The sequence below is a fragment of the Engystomops pustulosus genome, chromosome 1 (genome assembly GCF_040894005.1).
Source record: "Engystomops pustulosus chromosome 1, aEngPut4.maternal, whole genome shotgun sequence".
In the NCBI taxonomy this organism is placed as follows: domain Eukaryota; kingdom Metazoa; phylum Chordata; class Amphibia; order Anura; family Leptodactylidae; genus Engystomops; species Engystomops pustulosus.
This window is the reverse complement of record NC_092411.1, coordinates 19,335,046-19,352,172: the sequence shown is the minus strand read 5'-3', so window position 1 is coordinate 19,352,172 and position 17,127 is coordinate 19,335,046. Positions and strand designations below refer to the sequence as shown.

The window sequence follows — 17,127 nt, the reverse complement described above, 5'->3', positions numbered from 1 at the left end:
AAAATCCCCACTGTAGTATGACAGTATATGGTAGGATCAATCAGACAACTTAGGGTTAAAGTACCCTAGGGCGGTCTGAAAAATAATAATAATAGAAAAAAAGGTTAAAAAAATAAATAAATTAAAAAAAAGCATAAAAATTAAAAATGCCTGATTTTTGTTTGTGTATCTGAAGTGGGTGTTTAGTCTTAAGGGCAAGTGTGAAGGAATCCTCCCTTCCCCCCTTTCCCTCCTCCCCTTAGCACGCTTAGTTCCAGTGTTAGCGGATATGTGTGTCCATACTGACTGTATGCGGTGCGAGCATCGGGTGACGAGGATGTGTGATATGGGGCCTTTAAGCTATTAAAGCTGGAGTGAAATCAAGTGGCCACCCCTAATGTAATGTGTGTGAGCCCCAATCGATCACCATAGTTAGAGCGCTCACACCACACACCGTTGTGGGACATAATCACAGACTGATCTGTCTCCGACTATCCCCTTCCAAATACTGCTTGAAGCTGTGGTTTAGAACTGTCTGAGAAATTTTAAACATTTTTTGGTTTTGGTCGGTTCAGTAGTTTCCTTTTTATTATACAAATAAAAGTTAATCTTCCAGTATCTGTCTTGGACTCCTCCGTAGTTCCCAAGTCTCTGGAGGGCCTACCAACTTGTTATCAGGACTTTTTCTCCAAGAAACAAGCAGTGACTTTGCCTCTGCACTGCCTCTACGACTGCCCTGCTGATCTGCTGCCGGGTTCTTCTCCACCCCGGGGTCGGCTGTATCCTCTCTCTGTACCTGGGACTGCAGCTATGTTGGAGTATATCCGGGAGAATCTGCAGAGGGGGTTTATACATAAATCCTCTTCGTGACCAAGAAGGATGGATCACTCCGTCCTTGCATTGACTATCGTGGTGTTAATAAAGTCACGGTTAAAAAGACAATCTGTTGCCTCTGATTAAGGAGCTCTTTGACCGGCTGAGTGGCTCCAAGGTCTTCTCCAAGCTGGACCTTCTTGGGGCCTACAATATTATCCAGATTTTGGTAATGCCGTTTTTCAAGAATTCGTCAACGACATCTTCAGGGATCTGTTATATACCTGTGTCGTGGTCTATCTTGACGACATTCTGGTGTTCTCCCCGCATCTTTAGTGTCACCAGTCCCACGTACGGCAAGTTCTTGGTCGCCTCAGGACCAATCTCCTCTACGCCAAACTCAAGAAATGTCAATTTTACCAGCGGAGCCTTCCTTCCTCATCTATATTATCTTCAACAGAGGCCTCCAGATAGATCCTGCCAAGCTGTCTGTGGCTCTTCAATGGCCATGTCTGGAAGGTCTATGTGAAATTCAGAGATTCCTGGATTTTGCAAACTATTACCGGCAGTTTATCCCCCATTGTGGTGCTCACCAAGAACGGCGCCAATCCCCATCTTTGGTCTTCTGCGGCTGAAGAAGCCTTCTCAAGGTTGAAAACCGCCTTTTCTGGAAGTTGACACATCCTCTTGGAGCAGGGGCGGTGCTCTACCAGAAAAGGGCCTGAAAGCCGAACTCTCCTTTGCGGCTTTTTCGCTAAGACTTTTTCCACCACAGAGAGGAATTACTCCATAGTAGATAGAGAACTTCTGGCCATCAAACTTGCCCTGAAAGACTTGCATTATATTGTGGAGGGAGCTCAACATCCAGTCTGGGTATATACAGATCATAAGCCCGTTGGTCACTCTTCTTTTCTCATTTCAATCTCCTGATCCACTTCCGTCCTGCGGAGAAGAATATTAAGACTGATGCCCTTTCCCGTGCCTCTGATGTCATTGGAGAAGAGCCGGCTCCTCAGCTTATTATTTCTCCTGAACAACTGGTTGTTGCTGCTCCGGTGGATCTTCGGCAGCTTCCACCTGGCAATACATATGTCTGACCTGCACTTCGGAAGAGGATATTGACTTGATATTGACCCTGGGGTGCAATGCTCTGTGGCCCTCATTTCCCGATTCTATTGGTGGCCTGACCTGGTCAAAGATGTTCGGGACTTTGCGGGTTCCTGCACTTCCTGTGCCCGTAATAAGCCATCTCGCCTTAAACCAGCTGGTCTGCTACTGCCGTTACCGGTACCCAGCCGCCCGTGGTCGCACGTGGCAATGGACTTCATCAAGGACCTTCCGCATTCCTCTAGCAATACCATCATCTGGGTGATGAATAACCGGTTTTTCAAGATGCCCAACTTTGTTCCTCTTTTAGGTCTTCCGTCTGCTCCCCGCCTTGCCAGTCTGTTATTTCATCACATCTTCCAGCTTCATGGACTTCCTCTGCATATCGTTTCTGATCGAGGGGTTCAGTTTGTTTCTAAGTTCTGCCGATCCTTGTGTAACCAGCTGCAAGTGAATCTGGACTTTTCTTCTGCTTATTACCCGCAGTCGAAGGGTCAAGTGGAGAGGGTGAACCAAACTTTGGGTTGTTATCTCTGCCATCAGGATGACTGGTCCAATCTGTTGCCAAGGGCGGAGTTCTCCTATAACTCCCTTGACTCTGAGTCTGCTGGGGGGGCAGCCCCGTTCTTTGTTGTCTACGGCCCGAATTCCACGCCCACCTCTTCCTATGTCAGTTCCCTTGGAAGCTCCTACGGTAGAAGAGTTGGTGCAGGACCTAAAATCAATTTAGGAACAAACTTGTCAGTCTCTACTTCGGGCCTCTGCCCACACCAAGTCCCAGGCCGATAAGAAACGTAGCTCTCCGCCAGTCTTCTCTCCTGGTGACAAGGTGTGGCTGTCATCCCGATAGGTCCGGCTGAAAATCCCTAGCTACAAGCTTGGACCACGTTTTTCTGGGGCCTTTCGAGGTAATGAAAGGCATAAATCCTGTGGAGTATAAACTCCATCTTCCTTTCCCCAATGCGTATCCCAAACTCCTTCCATGTCTCCCTCCTGAAACCTTTCATCTTGAACCGCTTCTCTTGGCAACCTTCTCCTCCTGCTCCTGAGGCTGACTTCACTGACGTCTTCGTGGTAAAGGAGGTTCTGGACATGAAGACAGTGAGAGGTAAGCAGACCAAGAAGAGGGGGAGGCCTAAGGGTGGGGTACTGTCACGGATGCTCCTGCGACTCACATCCCAGGTCACAGACGCACCCATGCCCCTCTCCGAAGACAGTGAGAGGCAAGCAGACCAAGAAGAGGGGGAGGCCGAAGGGGGGGTTGTATTGTCACGGATGCTCCTGCAAGCCACATCCCGGGTCACAGGCACACCCATGCTTCACTCACCTCTCCACACTCCTGCACCCGTCCCAACCTGGATCCAAGGATGCACGTGCATCGGCGCTCACAAATTTAAAGGGCCAGAACACCGTTGATTGGCACTGGTCACTTCCCTGAATTAGATAAAAGCCGGCTCTTCCCAGCATTCCCTGCCAGATCTTCGTGCTCTATGCCGTCGATAAAACTTTGTCTTGTGCCTGTGATTGGATTCCCTGTTGTAACCACGGACTTGTTCCCATTTACGCTGCTCCGAGGCCCACCCTGACATTTGCTCTGCCTCTGACCCTGAACCTTTGCCGCCTGTCTTGGCCTCCTGGCTGTCCCCGCCCACGAACTTGCCTTCCAACTCTGTACTGATCGTGAAAAGACCTGGTGGTACCACGCCGCAGCAAGTCCAATCTGCTTTGCGGCAGGCTCTGGTGAAAACCGGGTGCCACTTAGATTCCGGTCCCAGGTGTCGGACTGTATCATTGTCCGCGGTGGTCCATCAAAAATTGGCAGCACAAAAACAAAAAAGGGGCATCAGAAGGAAGGTGTTTACCCTTTCACGCTCAGCGTCCAATACATTGGATGCTGAGCGCAGGGACTTAGCGCTCAACATCCGATACCGGACGCGAAAGTGTCCTGCTTCCGTGATGTCACCCTGTCTCGCGACAGGGCGGGATTACAAAGCGACAACCACCCGCTGACATCACAGGACTGATTTGATTGGTCCTGCGATGCTGATCGCTGCCACTGCCCAGTCATTGCAGACGGACCAGTGATGCTAATCTCTGTCATGACTGACTGATGTGTATTACGTCATATGTAAGTCAGGAGAGATCCGCCACTTTCCAACGCCTGCCACCATTCTGCATTTGGTGGTGTTGGAGAGATCTGTCCTTTAGGTACTGTTGCACAATCACTATTACACCTCCCCATCATCCATTTTTCCTTGCGTTATTCCCAGCACCGCCCGTTTTGCCTTATGTTATTCCCCCATTATCCGTTTTCTCTTATCCCCAACCGCACTTGTAAGTATGTTGTTATAGTAGAAGTAGGAGTAGTGCAGGAGTGGAGGTGGTAATGGTGCACGCCGTTTGTGGAGGTGGTAGTAGTGCACACCGTGTGCGGAAGATGTAGTAGTGCATGTGGTGTGCGGAGGAGGTAGTTGTGCATGCAATTTGAAAATTTGCTACTAAAACTATAAAACTTCTAAAATTCTTAAAAAATAAGCAAATGTAAAAAAATTATGGAAATAGAAAGAAGACAAATGGTTTTCTACAAAAAAAAAAAAAATAAGGGGATGACTTTTTGTCTAAAAAATAGAACATTTGAAAGTTAGAAAATTGTAACTTTTTTTCCCATTTTTCCTAAAATGTTGAATGTTGAATTTTTACCCCCCAAAAAACCTGACCAATCAGCAAAATTATACTAATATAAACTACGATGAGGCTTATTTACCAAGGGTCCACGAATGCACTTTCATCGGATTTTCCAACATTTTCGGGGACTGCGCGGCGTGACAGGTATTTAGCAGGGGATTGTGTCGTTGCTGCTCTGGCTTCCATAAAACAGAAATCGAGGGGCGTGCTGTCAGACGGTCTGACTATTTCGGACTGAGCGCGGGATTTAACAGTCAAATTATGTCACAATCCAATGAAGAAGAAGGTGAACTCTGTCGGACCTGAGCGGGGAAGCGACACATGCAGGATATCGGGTGCACGATCTTAGTGAATCGCGACACAGTGCATTATCGTCCGACAATGCACTTTCGGTGAGCTCCTCCGGACGGGTATGTAAATGTGTCCTAATGTGTCACGAGAAAACAAACTCAGTTAAAGTGTTAAAAAGTTATTATGACACAAAGTCAGATTTAAAAAAAACGGGCTGAACCTTAACGGGCAAACTTGTTGCATGGTCTGTATCTCCGGGTCAGTGGAACATTGGGAAACAGATTCTCCTTGCATCATATATTTTTGGAGTCCCAACCTGTGATTGATTCATTGATATCCGGCTACTGCATGGTGAGTAAGTCATGGACCCACCATGGTCATCTGAATAAGCCCTATGAGAATGAATAGAGCAAACTCCACCTGCCCTTCCATTAATTAGGGAAATATGGTCACATATGTCAGTTGTCAGGATTGTGGGTCTAAGTCTCCAGGCATGGCTTGCTCTAGTGAATCCCCCTATAACCATACATATTGTCACACCATGAGACTTCCAGGATCCAGTTTTATCCATTTTAAGAAAAGGTAAAAGAAAAAATGCAATTCTGTTTTTGCATATGGACTAATTTTATTGTGTCGGTAGAGTTTTCACTGCACACTCCATTAAGTTCACGGGTGCTCTGGAAAGGGATCCAATCCCTTACAATTTATATATGAAGTTTAATCCAGTTCACTTTTGCTGTGTAAGTTAATATTTTATTGTAAATTCACAGCAAACATCCAAGAAATAGTGATGTTTCAGCGGTGAATTGACCTCCATCAGATTTAGTTTTCAAAAGAGGAAATAAGGGAGATCGTGCCTAGTGATGGGTAGCGCAGGTAAGTATGGCGGTGTGTCTGTAATTACATTTTATATTGTTTTATTGTGTGTCTTCGGAGGAAGCCGCCTGCTCCTGGGGGTGGAGATACGGATCCATCTGTGAGTACTTGTATCCAAAGGCTGTAGACGTCTGCAGCAGATCCCTATTCTTTACACAGGGGAAGAAGGGCATGGCGCACTCTCTAGGTCCATGCCCCAGGTGCTGGTTTACTGGATACGTCTCCGGAGTTGCTTTGTACTTCTGTATCCATACTTCATATAACCTGGAGAGGAGAATGTGGACATTGGGTTGTTAAAAGAAAAATAAAATGGTAATAATTTCTGGTAAGATGCACATGGTAGTACCATGAATGGCAAACTGTGAGACGTGAAAAAGATGGAGGAAGAGAAGAGGGCAATGAAGGTAGAGGAAAGGCACAGGAGAAATCCAGGACAGCAGGATATGAAGAGGAGAAGTCATGGAGAGGATGATGTGAAGACATGATGAATGCAGAGAAGAGGTTCTGGAGGTGAAGATACAATGAAGAAAAGGAGAGGAGTTGTGGCATGGAAGATGTGAAATGGTAATAAAAGTGCAGGAGAAGTCCTAAAGGGAAGGATGTGAGGAGATGAGGAAGCCACATTATAGAGGAGAAGAGATGGGAAGGAAGGAAGGGGAGAGAATTTAAAGACATGATGAAGACAGGAGAAGTTCTTGAGGTAAAGAGGAAAGGAGATAATAAAGAAGGGGAGAGACTTAGAGGGGTCCTCCGGCCATTATGATTCCCTAATAAGCTATATCTTTTAACATTTGTTAAATGGTTAATTTAAACCAATGAACAAATCTTAGTTTTAGTTTCTTCATAGGTCCCGTAGGTAACGACCTGTAGGTCTTCTCCTGCTCTAGTGGCGCATGCGCAATAATTCACTATGTGCTGCGGGGCCAATCGTTCACCTGCATTTCCTGCAAACACTTCTGATGGTGCACAGGGAGGGAGGGAGGGGAGGCGCTCTGTGTACATGCCCGCTCGCCCGCCCTCCTGCTCTTCTCCAGCAACGTGCATCATGGACACGGTAGCTTATGGGAAACATGCAAAGGATGATGGGGCTTGTAGTCCCGAGGAGGCACAGCCATTTTTATTAGCAGAGCTGCATTATGGAGGACAAAAGGTAATCATAGAAGATAATGGAAAGGATAGGGAGATCATGAAGAAGAGGAATAAGAGAAGTCCTGGAGAATGGGTTATATAGATGATGAAGGCAGAGGAGAGGTTTGGAGGGGAAGAGGAATAATGGAGAAAGGAATATAAGTTCTCAAGTGGAGGATACAGAGATGATGAAGAAGGGGGAAGGATTAAAGGAAATCTATCAGAATCCATTATGATAAACCAGGGACATTACTCATAGATCCAGGCACCCGGACTGTGGTATCTTCTTATATTTGTTATCCATGGCCTACTTCCTTCTAAAATCAAATTTAAAAATTATGCTTATGAGCCAGAAGGGCTGCAGATTCACAGTCTGTGAGAGCACTTCCCCCTCCCACTGTGTGAAATTACAGCAGGGAGGAGGAGCCTGTGTAACAGCCTGTGAAGCTGCAGCAAAGAGGAGCTCTGGTAACACCCACAGGAGCCATTCTGGCTCATTACCATAATTAAAAATTATATTATTAAGTAGGAAAGAGGCCATGGATAACAAATATAAGAAGATTACCACAGTCCCTGTGCCTGGATCTATGAGTAATGTCCCTGGTTTATCAGGATGGATTTTTGTTGTAGATTTCCTTTAAAGGGGTTATCCGGGTGTTAAAAATTACTGAGGGCCGGGCTGGGGACGGCTAGTTAAACATAATAAACATGTACTTACCTCGTCTGGTGCTGCCGATGTCCCGCGCCGCGGTCACGTCTCCTCTGTGCGCCTGTTTGTATACAGGGGCGCACAGGGAGCTTCTGGCCGGCCGGACACTTTCATCCGACACCATCTCCCAGCGCTTACAATGTTGAGAGATAGGGACAGATGGGAGGAGCCGGCCACAGCGCGGACAGGAAGCTCCTTGTGCGCGGCTTCTGTGCCCCTGTAAACAAACAGGGGGATGGATCAAACGTACCGCGGCGCGGGACATCGGCGGCGCCGGAGGAGGTAAGTACATGTTTATTATGTTTAACTATCCCACCCCAGCCCAGCCCTAAGTATTTTTTAATGGGAGGATGTGAAAAGATGATGATGGCAGATGGGAAGAGATAATAAAGAGGGGGAGAGGAAAGACTGCAGAGAAGTCCTCTTGTGGAAGATACACTGGAGATCAAAATTAGACAACACATTGGGGCAGATTTACTTACTCGGTCCATTCGCGATCCAACGGCGCGTTCTCTGCACTGGATTCGGGTCCAGCCAGGATTCATTAAGGTAGTTCCTCCACCGTCCATCAGATGGCGCTGCTGCGCTGAAAAGCATCAGAACGCGCTGGAGTGCAGTGAAGGTAAGTGCAAGTTCCGCGACAGATTTTTTGTTTTAAATGCGGCAGTTTTTCCGAATCCGTCGGGTTTTCGTTCGGCCACGCCCCCCAATTTCCGTAGCGTGCATGCCAGCGCCGATGCGCCACAATCCGATCCCGTAAGCCAAAATCCCGGGGAAATCGGCGCAAATCGGAAATAATCGGGTAAAACGTCGGAAAAACTCGAATCGGGCCCTTAGTAAATGACCCGCAGTGGCGCACATTTAGTAAAGTACTTGCGCCAGTTTTCTGTCTGACTTTGCACTAGAAAGAATGTGCAGACTGCCTGTACATGTATTTATAAAGTGTCTGCGCCAGTTTTGTGTTGCTGCTGCCCTGTGTCCAACAAGACAGAAAAAATGTGCACCTATAGGGGCTGTTACTACTTAGCCACAATTCTGCATGCACAATTCGCGAGCAGTGCAGGGCGTGCCACATTCATGAAAAACGTGCTAGTTTTGATAAATGTGGGCCACTGTTCAAGGGGCATGGAGACCCCTTACAAAAATCCATCAAATTTTAATCAATGGAGATTACATTATTTTTGAAAGAATCAAGTGATTCATAGTTTTCTAATATTGATTTCCAGTCTATAAAGAGGAGACGATGGAAAAGGATCTCGGTGTGATGTAAAGATCTGATGAAGATACAGAGAGGATGTACCAAGAGATTAGAACCTTCATATCTGGTGGTCAGGAGTAAGAAAGAAGTGAGTTGAGGAAATATCTGTCTACAAGTGACTTACTTATCGATGTAGGCATGATGTAGTATAAACAAGGGGTCATTGGCAGATATTGGCACCTGCCCCATCGTGCCGCCTATATAATCGTGGAACATATTGTGCATGTTCTCATCGTCATCCTCCCCATTATGTGGGTTTTTGAATCCTAAAAGGAAAGAGCAGATGTGTAATATTAGAAACCTTGTATATGATAGTCCCATCCACTATCACACTATGGGCCACATTTATCACTTTTGTGCGCCTAAGTGTAGTAGTTGCGCCTAAATTCTGGCGCACTGTTTTGGCAGAATTATCACAAGCTACAACCATCTGTGAAAAGGTAATTTTCTGCCTCTTATTAATCACATTACTTTAAAACAGTTTAGGCACAATGTTACATTCGGGCACTTACATGTCATCCTGCTACAAGCTCCTCTCTGCTTCTCCCACAGCCCAGAATGAAGATAACACTCACAGCAGCAACCAGGTGTGTGACACCCAGCACCCAGTGACCTCCTCAGCAGGGGCTTCTTCTGGAGGGGATCCCCCAGTGCTGGTCTCCTGCTGCACCCCTGTAATTCTGCACAGTATCCCCCTCAGATATACTGGTGATACTGTGCAGAATTACATGGGGGACACTAGTTTCTGCAACATTCTGCAAACTTCTGCAAAGTTCTCTTCTCTCTTGCTCTTGCTGTGATCAGGATTCTGCAGAATGTTTTGTAAATAGAAGGTGATGAACTGTAAATAGAGTCTGCAGCTCCTGTCTGCAGAGTATCTCATGTCTGTATTATATGTTCTAGTGTCTGGCTGAGCTCTGCTGCTAGAAATGAGCTCTTCTGCAGAGGGGCTCAGTGCTTTCTTCTCAGATAACGCCACCTTCGGGCTGGAGTGTTTTTGTGCCCGTTTTTGCGCCTAAATGAAAACGTTGCAAGTGATGAATATCATTAGGCGCAGCAAAACATCTGGATTGGTAAGATAGATGAGGGAAAGCTGCTTATTTTTGCTGCGTGGCTAGTTTGGCGTTTAATCGCAAAAATGGCGCAAAAACGGTGCGCCTGAATGAAAAGGCACAAAAACAACAGAAAAAACAAGTGATACATGTGGCCCTAGATGTTCTACAGCAGTGATTTTCAACCAGTGTGCCGTGCACACTAGTGTGCCACGACACATGGTCGGGTGTGCCGCAGGGAAAGTTCCCCAAACTATGGTGCCCCCTGTGTTTTGTTTCCTGGCAATGCGCAGCGATGCGCAGTCGCGGCTTCTTACAATGTAGGAGACGTGTACAATAACACATGCGCAAGCTTTGAACCTCGCGCAACAAAATGACATCACCAAGGCCGGCGCATCATCCTGAGAGCGGAGAGACTCTCGCATTTGCCCACCGCCAAGGTAATGCCCACCAATAATGCTGACTATATGAGCTTTTGCCTGAGTATATGAACTGTTGGCAGAATACTCAGCATATGAGCTGGTACTTATAGTACTCCAGCAGTATACTGCATATAACAATGAGAAATGTAAAATGAGAAATACTATAGTCATGAGGCTGGAGTACTACAAGTACCAGCCCATATGCTGAGTATACGAGCCGGCACTTGTACTCTGGCCTCATGGCCATAGTACTTCTCAGGGAGAAACTGAGAACTGTTGAGGAAGAGCTTCGTGTGTGTCTTTCCACCATTCCTGCCAGGATTTCCCTTTGGTGTTTATCGAAACAGGCCCAGGGTTCATACTGATTGAGTAAAATAAATTTAGAATCTATATTATTAACTATATGTATAATATGACTGTTTTAGTGTCATATTGTGCTATTTTGGTTGGTGGTGTGCCCCAGGATTTTCTAAGTATAAAAAGTGTGCCGCGGCTAAAAAAAAGGTTGAAAATCACTGTTCTACAGCGTCTACCACAGAGTGAAACCATCCCCAACCCAAACCCGGAGGACAATCATGTTGGATCTTCACCTTCCAGTACATTCCGGAAACTGTGGTTGGATGTTTTGTCAAATGGTTCTGTGTCAAACTTCTCCCATTTTAAAGTGTCCATTACATCTTGATAGTTGGGGATACGAGTGAGCGGGTCCCGTCCTGGTTTTCTGAGCAGGTTTTCTACGTGGTAACCCCTCCCGGCACTGCGGCAGTAGGCGTCATTGTAGAAGTAGCCACTACAGATTGCCTGCAGGATCACATAAGGAATAAGGAGGTGAGTATAGGAACCACTATGTACAGAGATGATCATTGTGCTTTAGTCACTGATGGGTGGACAGCACGGGGGGGGGGGGTACGATCTGGGGGACATTGTTAATAATGGAGAGTTTTATTGCATATGGTCTCATGTGTTATGGATTACTGACTGGTCTGGGGTATGTATTCTTTTTATAATCTGTTCAGAGGTCAGTTTTATTAACCCCTTCAAGAAACAGCCAGTTTGTACGTTAAAGGGGTTGTCAGACTATTACAAAAATATATCAGGTCGGCTGGGGAGGCTTTTAAAGGGCCATGGAAGCTCTGCTCCAATAACTTTCGTGTGGCCGGGCACACTTAGGTAGGTGGACAGAGCCATAGCTCCCAACCATCCCAGATTCATCGGGGCAGTCCTGGCTGGGTTGTCCCGCCTCCTGGTCCCTGCCCCAACACAATAGAGCTGCAGAGCAGGAACCAGGAGGTGGGAACAGCTCCTGCTCCCTCTACACATCTCTGTAATGCTCTATAGCAGTGATGTGTGGAGGTAGATCCTCCTCTGGCTGGCCCTGCCTCCTCCTCCGTCATCTCAAAGGCTAGAAGAGGAGAAAACTGGACTGCACGGGAACAGGGCAAAGTGGTAACGTTTTTCTTTTGGTAAATACCCAGGAACAGGGGAGAACAGGGGGCTAAAATATGAGAGGAGATGGAGGAGGACAGGAGGGCACTTCATGAGAAGACACAAGGTCACTATATGAGGGGAGATGGAGGAGGCCACTATATGAGAGGAGATGGAGGAGGACAGGAGGTCACTATATGAGGGGAGATGGAGGAGGACAGGAGGTCACTATATGAGGGGAGATGGAGGAGGACAGGAGGCCACTATATGAGAGGAGATGGAGGAGGACAGGAGGTCACTATATGAGGGGAGATGGAGGAGGACAGGAGGCCACTATATGAGGAGAGATGGAGGAGGACAGGAGGTCACTATATGAGGGGAGATGGAGGAGGACAGGAGGCCACTATATGAGAGGAGATGGAGGAGGACAGGAGGTCACTATATGAGGGGAGATGGAGGAGGACAGGAGGTCACTATATGAGGGGAGATGGAGGAGGACAGGAGGTCACTATATGAAGGGAGATGGAGGAGGACAGGAGGCCACTATATGAGTGGAGATGGAGGAGGACAGGAGGTCACTATATGAAGGGAGATGGAGGAGGACAGGAGGCCACTATATGAGGGGAGATGGAGGAGGACAGGAGGTCACTATATGAGGGGAGATGGAGGAGGACAGGAGGCCACTATATGAGGGGAGATGGAGGAGGACAGGAGGCCACTATATGAGGGGAGATGGAGGAGGACAGGAGGCCACTATATGAGGGGAGATGGAGGAGGACAGGAGGCCACTATATGAGGGGAGATGGAGGAGGACAGGGGGCCACTATATGAGGGGAGATGGAGGAGGACACTATATGAGGGGAGATGGAGGAGGACAGGAGGTCACTATATGAGGGGAGATGGAGGAGGACAGGAGGCCACTATATGAGGGGCGATGGAGGACAGGAGGTCACTGTATGAGGGGAGATGGAGGAGGACAGGAGGCCACTATATGAGGGGCGATGGAGGAGGACAGGAGGCCACTATATGAGGGGAGATGGAGGAGGACAGGAGGCCACTATATGAGGGGCGATGGAGGAGGACAGGAGGCCACTATATGAGTGGTGATGGAGGAGGACAGGAGGCCACTATATGAGTGGAGATGGAGGAGTACAGGAGGCCACTATATGAGGGGAGATGGAGGAGGACAGGAGGCCACTATATGAGGAGAGATGGAGGAGGACAGGTGGACACTATATGAGGGGAGATGGAGGAGGACAGGAGGTCACTATATGAGGGGAGATGGAGGAGGACATGAGGCCACTATATGAGGAGAGATGGAGGAGGACAGGAGGCCACTATATGAGGGGAGATGGAGGAGGACAAGAGGCCACTATATGAGGGGAGATGGAGGAGGACAGGAGGCCACTATATGAGGGGAGATGGAGGAGGACAGGAGGCCGCTATATGAGGGAAGATAGAGGAAGACAGGAGGCCACTATATGAGGGGAGATGGAGGAGGACAGGAGGCCACTATATGAGGGGAGATGGAGGAGGACAGGAGGTCACTATATGAGTGGTGATGGAGGAGGACAGGAGGTCACTATATGAGGGGAGATGGAGGAGGACAGGAGGTCACTATATGAGGGGAGATGGAGGAGGGCAGGAGGCCACTATATGAGGGGAGATGGAGGAGGACAGGAGGCCACTATATGAGGGGAGATGGAGGAGGACAGGAGGTCACTATATGAGTGGTGATGGAGGAGGACAGGAGGTCACTATATGAGGGGAGATGGAGGAGGACAGGAGGTCACTATATGAGGGGAGATGGAGGAGGACAGGAGGCCACTATATGAGGAGAGATGGAGGAGGACAGGAGGTCACTATATGAGGGGAGATGGAGGAGGACAGGAGGACACTATATGAGGGGAGATGGAGGAGGACAGGAGGACACTATATGAGGGGAGATGGAGGAGGACAGGAGGACACTATATGAGGGGAGATGGAGGAGGACAGGAGGACACTATATGAGGAGAGATGGAGGAGGACAGGAGGACACTATATGAGGGGAGATGGAGGAGGACAGGAGGACACTATATGAGGGGAGATGGAGGAGGACAGGAGGCCACTATATGAGGAGAGATGGAGGAGGACAGGAGGTCACTATATGAGGGGAGATGGAGGAGGACAGGAGGACACTATATGAGGGGAGATGGAGGAGGACAGGAGGACACTATATGAGGGGAGATGGAGGAGGACAGGAGGCCACTATATGAGGGGAGATGGAGGAGGACAGGAGGACACTATATGAGGGGAGATGGAGGAGGACAGGAGGTCACTATATGAGGGGAGATGGAGGAGGACAGGAGGACACTATATGAGGGGAGATGGAGGAGGACAGGAGGTCACTATATGAGGGGAGATGGAGGAGGACAGGAGGCCACTATATGAGGAGAGATGGAGGAGGACAGGAGGCCACTATATGAGGGGAGATGGAGGAGGACAGGAGGTCACTATATGAGGGGAGATGGAGGAGGACAGGAGGTCACTATATGAGGGGAGATGGAGGAGGACAGGAGGCCGCTATATGAGGGGAGATGGAGGAGGACAGGAGGTCACTATATGAGGGGAAATGGAGGAGGACAGGAGGACACTATATGAGGGGAGATGGAGGAGGACAGGGGGCCACTATATGAGGGGAGATGGAGGAGGACAGGAGGCCACTATATGAGGGGAGATAGAGGAGGACAGGAGGTCACTATATGAGGGGAGATGGAGGAGGACAGGAGGTCACTATATGAGGGGAGATGGAGGAGGACAGGAGGCCACTATATGAGGGGAGATGGAGGAGGACAGGAGGTCACTATATGAGGGGAGATGGAGGAGGACAGGAGGTCACTATATGAGGGGAGATGGAGGAGGATAGGAGGTCACTATATGAGGGGAGATGGAGGAGGACAGGAGGCCGCTATATGAGGGGAGATGGAGGAGGACAGGAGGCCACTATATGAGGGGAGATAGAGGAGGACAGGAGGTCACTATATGAGGGGAGATGGAGGAGGACAGGAGGACACTATATGAGGGGAGATGGAGGAGGACAGGAGGTCACTATATGAGGGGAGATGGAGGAGGACAGGGGGCCACTATATGAGGGGAGATGGAGGAGGACAGGAGGTCACTATATGAGGGGAGATGGAGGAGGACAGGAGGACACTATATGAGGGGAGATGGAGGAGGACAGGGGGCCACTATATGAGGGGAGATGGAGGAGGACAGGAGGTCACTATATGAGGGGAGATGGAGGAGGACAGGAGGCCACTATATGAGGGGATATGGAGGAGGACAAGACACTATTATATGAAGGGAGATAGAGGACAGGAGGACACTATATGAGGTGAAATGGAGGAGGACAGGAGGCCACTATATGAGGGTAAAAGGAGGAGAATAGGAGCCACTATATGAGAGGAGATGTAGAAGGACATGACGCCACTATATGAGGAGAGATGAAGGATGTCAGAAGGCCGCTATATGAGGAGAAAAGGAGGAGGACAGGAGGCCACTATATGAAGGCAGATGAAGGACGACAGAGGGTCACAATATAAGGGGAGATGGAGGAGGATCAGAGTCCACTATATGAGGGGAGATGAAGGATGACAGAAGGCCGCTATATTAGGAGAAAAGAAGGAGGACAGGAGGACACTTTATGAAGGGAGATGGAGGTGGACCGAAGGGCACTATAAGAGGGGAGATGGAGGAGAACAGGAGGCCCCAATATGAGAGGAGATGGAGCTGGACCAGAGGGCACTAGATGAGGGAAGATGGAGGAGGACAGTAGGTCACAATATGAGGGGAGATGGAGGTAGACCAGAGGCTACTATATGAGGGCAGAGGTGTTAGCAACATCTCTGACTTACCCCCCAGGAAGCGAAGTACGATGACTTATCGATATTTCCTTGTAGGTCATTACTTCCCATGAAGTCCTCGGTGCAGACGCTGCATGTATTGTCATGACTCCAGTCATAATATGGAAGACCGAATAACTCATCTCCCATCAACTCCTGGATCTCCTCCTCCAGGAAGAGGAGCAGCCTCCGATGCCACCCGGGGAAGGCCGGTCCCTGGTGGGCATAGCTGGTTTTTTTGACAAAATCGTTGTTCAGCAATAACGGCTTCATGGAATAATAATGGATCCAAGCGAAGACGTCGTAGATGGTGGCGTTGATAAATCGGTACGTGTCACGGTGGTGTCGGTCACCAGTGACCAGGATGACAAAGTCTTTACTCATGGTGTATTTGGCCAGATTCAAGTAACTGAAGACCCTCCTTCTCTCCTGGGGGGACATTTCCTGAATCTCTTTTCTGACCACCACTTTACTTTTCTCACAGTTTTCACCGTAGTGTCCAGACTTGCACCTCCCGCAGTTAAATCCACTAAAGTTACAATTACACTCACAGATCGACATAAAATAATATTGTGGCCACTGCAGGCGGTCATCATTTTCTATGAGCTCCAGCTGGTGCCGTGTTTTGCACACCCCACGACCGGCATGTTTACCACAGGGGCTTCCCTTCCATAAAGGACAACATTGTTTTGTTGGTAACACATCCTTGGTCATACACACACGGGGGAACTGCCCGTGGGTGTCTCCGATGGCAACAGCCAATATTAGAAGGGGGAGAAGCATGACTTCTGTGAATAGGGGTTCAGTAGACTTGTCCTCTGTGGATTTGGCTTCTGGTGATGTGCCTGTTGGGAAAAAAAACATTAAATATTGAGTAAATATGGAGTGTCTGTGTCTGTCTTCACAGTGTAAATCTTCTACATGTCAAATTTCTTGGATTAAAAAGGGAAAACTTCCAAGACACATCTGACCAGCAGAAAAGCTGAAAAGGAAACAAAAGCCAGGAGCACAAAGCCATCACAACACATGTAACCCATAGTGTACATATAATATTTTAGGAGCTCAGTGTGGTTAGCTGTGGTGTGAGGGGTATATACGATATATGTGGGAGCACAGTGTGGACAGTTGTGGTGTGAGGGGTATATATGATATATGTGGGGTACAGTGTGGTCAGTTGTGGTGTGAGGGGTATATATGATATATGTGGGGGGCACAGTGTGGTCAGTTGTAGTGTGAGGGATATATATGATATATGTGGGAGCACAGTGTGGTGAGCTGTGGTGTGAGGAGTATATATGATATATGTGGGGGCACAGTTAGGTCAGTTGTGGTGTGAGGGGTATATATGATATATGTGGGGGCACAGTGTGGTAAGCTGTGATGTGAGGGGTATATTTGATATATGTGGGGCACAGTGTGGACAGTTGTGGTGTGAGGGGTATATATGATATATGTGGGGTACAGTGTGGTCAGTTGTGGTGTGAGGGGTATATATGATATA

The 17,127-nt window shown here is 48.2% G+C and overlaps 1 protein-coding gene across 2 annotated transcripts in view; it reads right to left on the bottom strand.

The window, feature by feature from the left end:
- Window positions 1-5,501: 5,501 nt before the first annotated feature.
- LOC140117673 (tyrosinase-like) overlaps window positions 5,502-17,127 on the bottom strand; it is a 27,763-nt gene continuing 16,137 nt past the window's right edge. For both annotated transcript variants that reach the window (XM_072134615.1, XM_072134622.1), the window contains 4 exons: window positions 15,639-16,471; window positions 10,911-11,121; window positions 8,971-9,112; window positions 5,502-6,015 (listed from right to left, as the gene is read on the bottom strand). In XM_072134615.1, the coding sequence (XP_071990716.1) occupies window positions 5,793-6,015; window positions 8,971-9,112; window positions 10,911-11,121; window positions 15,639-16,409 (1,347 nt within the window). In that variant the 5' untranslated portion in view covers window positions 16,410-16,471 and the 3' untranslated portion in view covers window positions 5,502-5,792. The remainder of the gene's footprint in view (window positions 6,016-8,970; window positions 9,113-10,910; window positions 11,122-15,638; window positions 16,472-17,127) is intronic.